Here is an 11,399-nt window from a genome sequence, read left to right as displayed (position 1 = left end):
TTTGTGATTGGCAGGCACTGTGTTTTTTACTGGACTTTCAGAATGTTTAGGCAGTCCAGCATTTGTATCTAACATGAGCACTTCTATCATGTTAAGAGTCCGAAGCTCAGGAGACGGAGCTCCTGGAACATTCCCATTAGTGGCTACAGACCAAAAAAAACTGAAGCTCTGCTTTATTCATTCGTGTGGGAGAGCAAGCAGCAGCTCCTGTTTTGTGTTGAAAGTAGAGTGTGCACCTCATGATCCTCGAAGAAATGGAGGATGGAATGTTAATTCTTTGTGGGGGTTGGGGAAGGGGTGAGGGGCTGGGGGTTGGGGGGGGTGAGGGCCAAGGGCTACTATAGACATGCAGACTTTTTTTGAGTTTGTGATGTTTCAGTGGTTTTTCCAGCCAGATGAAAATGTTAGATTCTTATTTACTTATATGTTTTTTTTTTTTGTTTACTGTTATCACGTTTCCACTTGGCATAACTGTTGAGGACCAAGGTAAAATAATAGCATGCTGTTGATATTTAAATAACAGTTCAGAAAAAAAAACCTTCTATATGAACTATGATAATACTAAAATTAAATAGTATATTTTCAGCATAACTGAGTATACTCGAAAAATTAGGCCTTTCCCATGTAAGCGAAGTTACATCATTTAAGGCCAATTAATATATTGTAAAATATTTACCCTACGCCCTCATTATCATAGTTGCTTATTTTTAAAGTCTACTAAATTACTCGAGCTTAAATGCATTTGGATCCCTACTCACTATGCAGTGAGCTACGCAGGTCGTGATAGGGTCTCTACACCCAAATAGTGCACTAAAAGTCGAATAGGAGTCATTTGGGACGCAGCCTTAGTCATAGTAGACTGAACTGTACTGTGCTGCCCTCTAGCGACGAAAAGCGGAAGGGCACCACGGCCGTTTTGTAGCAGGAACGGCAGCTAGTCCGACATTCAGGGAAGATGGCGACGAGAGTCCTTCAGAGCCTGGGAAACGGCCTGAACCGGGCGAAAAATGGGGTTCGGCCGAAACAGCAAGTGGCATTAACTCTCAGGTTAGACCGCCATCAAAAGCGTGGGGCGTCGAAAATGACACAAAGGCCGGCATTGTTGATTTTCGTGTACTTTTGTCTTGTGTTTACGCTCCGCTCCGAGTCCCAGGAACCCGAGACGAGCGCACTTGATGTAGCTGCCAACTAGCAGGCTAGGCTATTTAGCAAGGTTTGAATGATTCTTGGGCATCAAAATGCCGCCTGCGGGGGATTTTAGGTGACTCAGCATTAGTTGTGCGTGTGAAATGCTTACCACAAGAAACATTTTCTTTTGCCTCAAACTTTACAGGGACTACTATTTTGTAGGAACTTTGAGCAGCTGCTGATTGAGGGTGTTCATACAGAGCTGTGGCCACTGGCCATAAGATTGAGCTCAAGGTCATTTTGAAAGCCGTGTTGTAACACGATAAGGTTTGTGTTCGTGGCTTGTGACCAGGATTTTAGAGCTATTTCTCGGTGTTTATTCAGTCATTATACGTTTATAACAAAATCTACGTGCAGATACACAGCGTGTCTACAAGACATCGCCATGTCCTGCAGTGACTTGGCTGGGCTGGTCACTTGAAACATGGCAAAACTTATTGAAATGTGTATAGGTGGCCTTGGTAAAAGGTCAGCTCCCCGCTCCCCTCTCTGTAGTCTCCCCTGAATGTTAAACGGACTGATCGCTCGCCAACTGGGGGTTCGTTCTTTCTGTCTCTTTCTTTTCAGGAGTCTGTCTGCATCCTCAAACTTAAACCGTGAAGACAGCTGGTTCAAATCTCTCTTTGTCCGAAAGGTCGACCCCAGAAAAGATGCCCACTCTCACCTCCTGGCCAAGAAAGAAGACAACAACCTCTACAAAATCCAGTGTATGTTCCCAAGGCCTGCACACATGGCTCTTAACCGCTCAAGTCTCAAGCACTAAATTACACTGCTGCATTTGCATTGATTTGAAGGCCAGATTAATCTGGATTATGTGGAGGTTTATTCCTTTGGTCGGTCAGAGCACGATCTGTCACAGTCCATAACATGCCTTTCTTTTACAGTTCACAATGTCAAGCCAGAGTGCCTTGATGATTATAACAAACTTTGGTAAGATCATCCATATTGAGATGGTGTGTAGTGCTTAATGAGTGCTGTATTAAATAGTCTTAAATTCATATAGATGCCCAAAGTTGCAAGCAAGTTGTTTTACCATTTTTCTTATTAAAAAGCTGTGGAGTTTTGTCTTTATGCTTGGCATTTCTACATAGGAGAATCTTAGCCACGCGTATAGCTTTAATCTTTAGCTTATGCTCTTTAGCTAATGAATCATTCTTTGGGAAAAATCGGTTACTGTGGGAAATTTTCTTTGGCATTTCTATCTGTCAGTGCTCTTTCTCTGCAAGTGCTTAAAATCAAAGAGACACCTTGTATATTTTTATATCTAGAATTTTATCATTTTACTCATTTTTTTTTCAAGTATTGTCAGTACTTGTTCTAGTGTATCTGTGGAGCACAGTGCTCATAATTTAACAGTCTAACAGTACCTGTACTGTATTTATACTGTCATATTTATCTACACATACAGTGAAGATGTCTTGCCAAATATCCATGCGGACCCGGAGTACCCCTGTGAGCTGGTGGGCACCTGGAACACATGGTATGGAGAGCAGGACCAAGCAGGTGAGCATGAGTCTTTATTGTTAATCATAAAAAGTATATTTAAAGAAACTATCTCTGTTATGTCTTGTCATGTGTTTGTTTGTTGCACCTGTTGGCACCTGTTTTTATGCACTTTAGGTTCAGGTACACTATGATTAATTAAGTTGGGCAGTGTACCGTGTTAAGCCTGGCGACCCGCTGATTCAAAGCTGCTTCGGCTTAGCTTCAGACAACACAGAAAACACACTCTATAGCTATGCAGATGCCAGCCGTAATCTTGTCAATAGTTTGTGGTTCCTTCTTTCCTTGTCAGTGCATCTGTGGCGATACAGAGGAGGCTACCCTGCCTTGACTAAAGTCATGAACAAACTCAGGATGAATAAGGTATGTAGATGAAGAAACACTGTCTTTAGCCTAAAACTCTGCAGAATAAATCAAATTAGTCAGCTACCCTGATTTCCCACCAGGCACAACATGTCAGCGTCACATAAACATAGTGCAAGAGACCATGTGTCCAAGCAAAAGTGCCCAGACTCAGCTCCATCACATAACTGCATCAGGCATGAACATCAGCTCTTTTTTTTCTACTTTTCTAATTAAACAGATTTACAGCAGGTTTACCTAACAGCACAAACAACAACAAATACGTGCATTGTGACGTAACTAACACAAGATTTTTGCCAATGTTGGTGTCGGGGAAAAACAGTAGCTTCCACAGACTGTGCAAGAGATACTCTGCAACTGCAAACCTCAATACCACAATACTTGGACTGTATGTGAGATGCCAATAAAAACATAAAGCAGTGATTAGTGGATTCTATTCGACCTGTACTAAACTTGAAATATCACAAAAACACAATATTCTATGAATTATTTTATCAATCGTATTTTATTTGTTTGTTTGGTTTTTAGGTAAAATTCCCAATTTTATGCCTGCAACACATTCCCCAAAAGTTGGGACAGGAGCATGTTCACCACTTTGTTACTTTACCATTTTTTCCCCAACAATTGTTAAGAAACATGTGGGGGCTGAAGACACCAACAGTTCCAGTTTTGAAAGTGGAACTTTTTGCCAGCCGTATGGGCTTCTTAGTTGTCGTATTTTGCACTTAATAATGCCTCACACATTTGCAATGGGAGAGGGGCACTCCTGTCTAGCACCTGCAGTCTCTGATTATGCAGCCATGCTGTTGTAACATGCAGAGTGTGGTTTGATGATGTCATGCTTAAATAATCGTGGATGTCTCTGTAGAAGGTGGCATCTAGAAGGCAGAATGTGTTGCTCCAAAATGTTTATATATCTTTCAGTAATAATGGTTCCTTCACAGATGTACAACTTACCCATGCCATGGGAACTAATATACCCCTGCACCATAACAGACACTGGCTATTTAACTTTACGCTGGTAATACTCTGGATGGTCCTTCTCATCTTTGGTTGGAGAACACAATGTCTATTATTTCAGTAAACAAACTGTACGATTTATTTGTTTGACCACAAGACACATGTCCAGTGTGTATCAGTCCATTTTAAATGAGCTTAAGCCCAGAGAAGTTAGTGGCATTTCTGGACAGGCATTAAGTTGTGGTTTATGGGTTTCCTTGCCAGTGTGAATTGAAACACTGACCATAGAAGTGGATGTATGTCTGTACATCAACTTCTGTTGTTGGACGACTAAAAATGCTTAAGAAATGCTTTCCTGAATTTGGCTTTAAAAACTAAGAAATCTTTTTGCTCATTCCCAGATAAAACTTTTGAGGATTATTTAATACAAGTACTAAAATGTTTTTTTGTTAGGGCACAGAAATGGGTATGCTCTTGATAGTATAAAAGCATCAGGTTACCAGTAGGTGGTTTCTTGGTTTCTTGATACCGCCTATTTATCTCTAAATTAGTCTACAAGGAGCCAAATTTACAATCATGAAATTCCACCTGTGGTTTCTTTCACCATGGTTTGAAATCAGCCCATATTGTAATGTGTGATGCACAGTATTTTTTAAGCTCTCTTCTACACTACTTATTTATTCATTTACCAATTCATTTACTTATGTATTCATTTACCATTCATTTATCTGACCAGGAGTTCATGGAGTACAGAGATAAGCGAGGGAAGATGCTGCTGTCCCGTAGAAACCAGCTACTTCTGGAGTTCAGCTTTTGGAACGAGCCTGTGCCAAGACCTGGACCCAACGTCTATGAGCTGAGATCCTACCAGCTCAGGGTATGGAAAAGATAATGATGGCCCCATCATGATGATGGCTTCCATTTACCAACATACATGCCCATTGAAACAATGTTACATGAACTAGTGTGCAGTTTTGACATACCGAGATGTGGAAAACAAAAATGGCTTGACAACATCAGGGCGATGCCATCTAATTATTTTGTCTCCCAGTTATGATGGTAATTGTGACATTTATATATATGTATCTTTTTCTTCTAGCCTGGAACCATGATTGAGTGGGGAAATTACTGGTAAGAAAGAACAATCATTACAGTTTCTCAGTAGGATATGTCTGTTGCTGTTTTCAGGAATGTCATGCAAATTGTGCTAGGGATATTTAATCATTTCAACTGCTTTTATTGTTGCCTTTACAGATTGTAGTTGCTGAGTTTTGAGTATGGATGGTAACATTTCTTGCGCTTAAACCAAATTAAAAATGTATTCATAAGATAGATAGTAGAAAAATGCCATTTTGATTTTCTTTTCTGCCTGCCTTAATTCTTGATGTATGTTATTGCCTGCTGAATCTTTGTAATTTGTCAAAATTAACACTGGCATCTTAGAATCATGAATTCTGCATGTCTCTATGTAAAACTGATTAATTGCCAGTAAATTAGTATTGAAAACCCTACAAATTTGGCTAATTTGGTAATTGGACTGCAAACGTTGTAGCATGCTCTGCTTAAGGTAAGTGTGGCTTCTAATTACAGATTTATGATGTATTGCTGGTGATCTGATATTGGAATTGCAGCTGATAATTTCAACTCATAAATTGGCACCCTATTTTTTGCTCGTGCACAAACTGATGCACATATATCAATGTTCTGATGCTGCAGAATGAAAACGTCAGCTGTGTGTACGTTTTTCACGGTTTCAGCAGACGACAATAGAATTGTAGTTTGCAACAAGTGTTCAAGTGGTCATCTGTATAAAGCAGAACTGGGGTTCTTCTGGGCCACAAGCTCCTCCATTTTCCGTGAAAGTTGGTAAAAGAGAATGTGAATTAATTAGTGTTAATGTACCTTTTTGTGCAAATGCTTGAAGATAATGTGGCATGCTTGCACTGTATGGTGCAAGACAAGTGTCTCGCTCACTGTGCATGGAGTATACAATTGAGGGATCTTCATTAGCTCTTGTAATAATCGTTTTTACAATGAAATCACACTTTGAAGAAGTCAATTTTCAGATTGCAAGAGCTAAAATTTTATTATAGCCTACATTTTCAACAGTGTTCATTTTAAGGAACTTTAAGTGGGAAAGTTTAACCTAATAATACTGAGCTTATGAACTGTTTGTAGATGAGTTAGACCAGAAGCAAACAAAACACCCATGTGCTGACTGTTAGCCTGGCACACTACATTCAGCACTCAGGCCAGACAACTGGGTATTCTAGACTTCATGAACAAAGTAGTAACAGCCAGATATTTCCCCCAAATCGTTCAGCCGTACTCTCGGTATAGTAGTACAGTAGTTTGACAGCCCACTGCCAACTGTACATGGCTGTAACCAACTGTACATGGCAGTGGTCACCAACTCTAGTCCTACAGCTCTCCCTTCCAGTGGACTGATGTTCGAACCACAATCTGCTACACATGCTCCAGCTAATTAACTTCTTCAGAAGTCCTTGATTGGCTGAATCATATGCATTAGTGTAGGCATGCGGAGGGACAGCGTGTTAGATGTAGGTTGGAGTAAACTCTGCAGGAAATAAGATCTCCAGGAGGAAGTTTGGTGACCGCTGCTCTAATGATTCAGAGATGTTGGATGGAGCAGGCAGTGGCCCATTCAGTGAGGGCTGAAATTGCTGCCCCTCTTCGCCATTGGCCACCAAACCCCTGTGAACACCACCGGATGAGAGGATGTAGCACAAAACACACTTTTTTCCCGCTACGTCATCCTTTATTGAAAAATATGTCCATCACTGTTTTTTGCATTTCTCCTTAATCGATAAACCACTTTTTCCATTTTCAAAATTTTCATTTAAAAAGAGTGGATGGAAAACCTTTTACAGCACTGCAGAGTTTGGCATTCTGTCTCATCAAACACACCTGACTCCACTCCTCAGCCAATTAGCAATGAGTTGAATCAGAGACATTATAAAGGAGGAGAGTGCTCACTGATTGAAATCTCAATAGGAAAACTAATGACGCTCAACATGGCTTCTGTTTGTGGACAAAGTCCTGCGCTTCAAGTAAAAAAGATTCAGTTAGCTTGCTGGTTATGCTGCAAGCGAGTAAAGCCGCTCTCATTTTGGAGATCTGCGCAGGTGCAGTAAGGTAACAACAAGATAAAACATGTTTTTTGTCTGTTACTGAGCCAAACGCTATAAACTATTTTAGATTTTGTTGGATTTTATCAGCGATTTCAAATATGTTTTTGAAACTGTAATTTGACCTTCAATTTCGAATGTTTTGGTCTCACTGTATTCAAAGAGATATGAGCCTGGCTTTGTATGGCTGGAAATAACTGACCGGCAGCATTGCAAAAATTGTTTAGTAAACAGACTTTCCTAAAAAGGAATGAATTCATGAAAGCTAATCTCTGCAGAGTTGTGGCCCAGAATGAACCAAGTTTGCCATTCTTGTAAAGAACATATAGGCATCAATCACTAGGGAAAAAAAGCAGTAGCAAGTACAAGAGTGTCTATCTAACAGGCATTTGAAAGTGTAGATAATTTGCAAAAGACACCTTCATAATTAACATTAAATTGTCGCTGTTTGGTGCTGGCCAAAACATTTATCGGTTGTCATTATTAGCCCAGAAATTCCATATCAGTGAATCCGTTTTTTAAATGTAATGTAGCAAGCTGGACAGTCATTGCTCGTGAGCATTACATGACCATGTAGTATCCATCATAACTGGTCTGATAACAGAAGTGACTGTGAATGATTTCACCAGGGCTCGGGCTATTGAGTTGCGTCAGCAGAACAACGAGGCTGTTGGAGGTTTCTTTTCTCAGATTGGAAGCTTGTACATGGTACATCACCTCTGGGGTAAGTGAAGTTTAGCTACATTTCCATTTTACAAACTTACAGGAATTCCCTAGGACTCTTTAGTGTTTTTAACACGTTTCCATGGGCAGTAACACAGCCTGTATTTCCCAAGTTTCACAAATGATTCACAGAACTCAGCAACTGCCTAATGACTTACCATAGGCAAAATGTGTCAGCGGGTTTTCATTTCTTTTTTCAAGCATAGAGTAACACTCTCAATTCAGGGCCTGGAGTTGCACAGCTTGTTCCCAACACATCTGATGCAACTAATAAACTAAATAACACATCCATCTTTAAATGGACTGGGTGGTTTAGGCTACAGTCAAAATAAAAATTCAAAACTCTTTTCTGTAATCCTCGTTCAGTGTCGTCGTTTTCATGTCTACTCTTGTCCTCCATGTTTAAAGTAACAGTTCTTACATTTCAATTTAATGTCACCTGAAAAATCACCTCTTAAAATCTCATACTGATTACATACTAAGGCTTATTATTTAGTAACTTGGTCCTGGCCGTTTAAAGGGGTTCATCTTAAGGAAATCTAAAGGACAGCTATGTGGTTGGATGAACGTGCCGAGTAGATTGTTGTTCTTTTGCGTATACAGGTCATTTCAGGAGCATAATCTGGTCAGATTTATGTCAGATATAGGCCACATTAAAAAGGAAATAAAATGATTTGAGATGTAAATTTGAGCCACCTTTACCTGCAGTCTAAACGTAGCCTTAGAGCAGGGAAAACGCTACACCATGCAAGCCAGTGCTACTCCAGGACCAGGACTGAGAGCCACTGATCGACTAGTATTCAACTGTGGTCACAGATGCTTCAGATACAGGTTAGGTAGGAAAAAGCTGAAGTATTCCTTTAATGATAAATTGTACCATTGGTCTCTTCCAGCATACAAAGACTTGCAGTCAAGGGAGGAAACTAGAAATGCAGCCTGGCAGCATGAAGGCTGGGATGAAGCTGTCTACTACACAGGTGAGTGTAGAAACACAGTGCAAAAGTGGCATTTTGCAACCCATTATGAATTGTCTAATTGTAAATATGTGACTATTTCTCCTGTTGTCATTAGTTCCTCTGATTCAGCACATGGAATCAAGAATAATGATTCCGATGAAGACTTCGCCTCTGAAGTAGCCTCCTGTGATGACCCTGACAGAAACCCACTAACCAGAAGGATTTTATGATTCCAACCAAATGTCAGTCAGATTTTGCACTGCCATGGATTTCTGCTCAGTTTCGATAATTAGGGTTTAGGATTCTGGGTTTTGGTCGTTCATGTTTTTTTTTGGTTGTTTTTTTTTCCCTTTAGGCTCAATCCACTTTGCCCATTCCCATATGTTCAGTGGTCATATCTGTGTTAAATTTTTATCAGAACCTCTTAATTAATGAACAAATGTCAAAAACAACACAGCTGAACACACTCTGTCAGACCACTATACACTAAAACTTCAACGGGTTACACCAGGACTTCAGAGAGTTCTCTCATAATGTGGACCGCGTTAGAGCGTGAGAGCTTGTTTTCAGCTTTTTACAGCCATCGTGGCATGAAAGAGCGATGGTGGTGTTTTCATCAAACCCCCTGAAAGGATGTTTTAAGCCTCACTTCATTTTTGGGCTGTTCAAGTTTCCATAGGCATGACTTTTTCCCCACATTTCTTAAAGGGGTTTGGTAGCAGGATCATTGCTGTCTTTGATTTGTGTGTTCCAAACATATTCCAGCATGTTAATCAATTATCCAGAGGCTGATTTTGTTTTCTTGATGTATTTAGCTTGAACAGATCGACACTGATTGACAGGCATGCAGTTTAGCTTAAAAAAACATCCTGATTTTGGTTTTTGTTATCTGCACATTTACGGTAGTACAATTTTATGACAGTAACAAAGGGAGTTGTAAATGACCTGAAACCCCATGGCTAGGTGAAATTAGCCCAGCTAGTGCAAAGCTTGTATGTATAAATCAGTTGTGCCATTAGCCTTGCAGTCTTATTGTATGGTTCATAAAAAACCAATAATACGGTTAGGAGTCCTGAACTAGCGCACAAACAGACTGACTCTGGTCTGAGTATATGGTGAGGATCGATTTTTGTATCATTCAGTCACAAATTGTGTACATTTTAAGTAAAAGACTCAAAACATGTTGCTGAATGCTTATTTGAGTGGTGGATGGCTAAAATGCATTTATATTTGAGCTCCCTTCTAACAAGAAGAGCAAAAATGGTTGAGATGCCTCTTTACTAAATCCAACTCAGTTTTAATCTTGTCTTTGATTTGCATCTGTGTTGATTTCTTGTCTTTGACTAGATTACAGATATGCTCGTGTATCAAACTGTAGTGCGTGTTCTCTTTTAATCCAGCGACAGACCTCTCAGTGCTGATTGTCTGATCATGTTGTCCTTGAACAAACGCTCTCTATTTATCACAAGGGTTAGAAACTTTATCACTTTGAAAAGGACACCAAACTGGCAAAACTTGCAGTTTGTAGGCCTGCTCAGCCATACTATGAGGTTTTGTGGGAAAACTGAATAATGAACACTTGCTTAGTGTTTAATATGGTTTTATTTAACATCCAATGCTTTGAAAAGATTAGATGTACATACTGAATTAAATTTATGATTGAACTACAACTATTCTCTCAATTGTTTTGGGTGAAATACAGATTTGAAGTGTGTGAATATGACTTTAATGTCTGTACGTGAAAGATATGTTACTTTTTTAATTAGTTTGGGCAAATGGCAGTATTAATAGTGGATTTAAGTGATGGATATTAGATATTTAATGTATGCAATTGCTTCTTGGTCTCAGATTAAGTGTGTTAAATAATACTGTTCCAAACAAAAACATTTTCAGGTGCATTTTGCTCAGTTGAACCCCTAATGCCATAAGTCCTAAGTCCTGTAATGTATGTGGTATGTTGGTAAAAGAATCATTCTTTTACGCCGATTCAGAAGTCCAACTGAGTCGAACGTTTTTGTTGCTCATTCAGGGCAAGCTGAAGACGTGTAAGAAAAAAAATAATTACAATTTTGAAAGATTGTTATCTCGTGAAATCAAAACATACAATACCATAAAATGAAAGTGAATGAGCAACCATTAACAACAGGTTAATTTGTATAGTCCAAATTTAAGTAGAAGTATCGACATTAGACTGACTCGCTGAACCGACTCTTATTTTACAGATAGGAGATACGGGCTGTGTCCGAATATTTGAATGAAGCTTACAGATTACTATGGGCTACAGGCTACAAGAAAAGCAGATAGGAAATTAAGTTTCATCAACTACTCAGACGCAGCCTAGAATAAAGCTGACTTCGCTTGTGACTCCATAAATCTTGTAGATCGGTCGTTCAAAATATTCAAATTGACGGTTCAAAAGAGTCGATTCCATAAACTGAATCGAACTATAATTAATTCTCGTTCGAAAGAATCGGTTCAGTAAACTGAACTAACGCGCTAGTTCTAACTGCAGTTTTCTTGCAAAGCTAAATAATTGACACCCCGATCAGCCAATCAA

The 11,399-nt window shown here is 39.5% G+C and overlaps 1 protein-coding gene across 1 annotated transcript; it reads left to right on the top strand.

Moving 5' to 3' along the window:
• The first annotated feature begins 905 nt into the window (after positions 1-905).
• Positions 906-10,512, top strand: LOC118819882 (protein NipSnap homolog 2-like). The gene is made up of 10 exons (XM_036587848.1): positions 906-1,047; positions 1,756-1,895; positions 2,073-2,118; positions 2,597-2,691; positions 2,984-3,054; positions 4,751-4,891; positions 5,114-5,145; positions 7,793-7,887; positions 8,780-8,863; positions 8,958-10,512. Exons 1-10 carry the CDS (start codon positions 956-958, stop codon positions 9,020-9,022), a joined length of 861 nt encoding a protein of 286 aa, XP_036443741.1. The 5' UTR covers positions 906-955; the 3' UTR covers positions 9,023-10,512.
• Positions 10,513-11,399: the final 887 nt, after the last annotated feature.

The sequence above is a fragment of the Colossoma macropomum genome, unplaced genomic scaffold (assembly GCF_904425465.1).
Source record: "Colossoma macropomum unplaced genomic scaffold, Colossoma_macropomum, whole genome shotgun sequence".
NCBI lineage: Eukaryota > Metazoa > Chordata > Actinopteri > Characiformes > Serrasalmidae > Colossoma > Colossoma macropomum.
Note: the sequence above shows the minus strand (reverse complement) of the source record. Positions and strands in the feature narration are given on the sequence as shown.

What these genes read in the sequence shown, in the direction of transcription:
- LOC118819882 (XM_036587848.1), top strand. Translation starts at nt 956, where the DNA reads ATGGCGACGAGAGTCCTTCAGAGCCTGGGAAACGGCCTGAACCGGGCG. An exon ending in CAAGTGGCATTAACTCTCAG is followed by an intron (nt 1,048 to 1,755) that starts GTTAGACCGCCA and finishes CTTTCTTTTCAG; the next exon opens with GAGTCTGTCTGCATCCTCAA. An exon ending in TGGAGAGCAGGACCAAGCAG is followed by an intron (nt 2,692 to 2,983) that starts GTGAGCATGAGT and finishes TTTCCTTGTCAG; the next exon opens with TGCATCTGTGGCGATACAGA.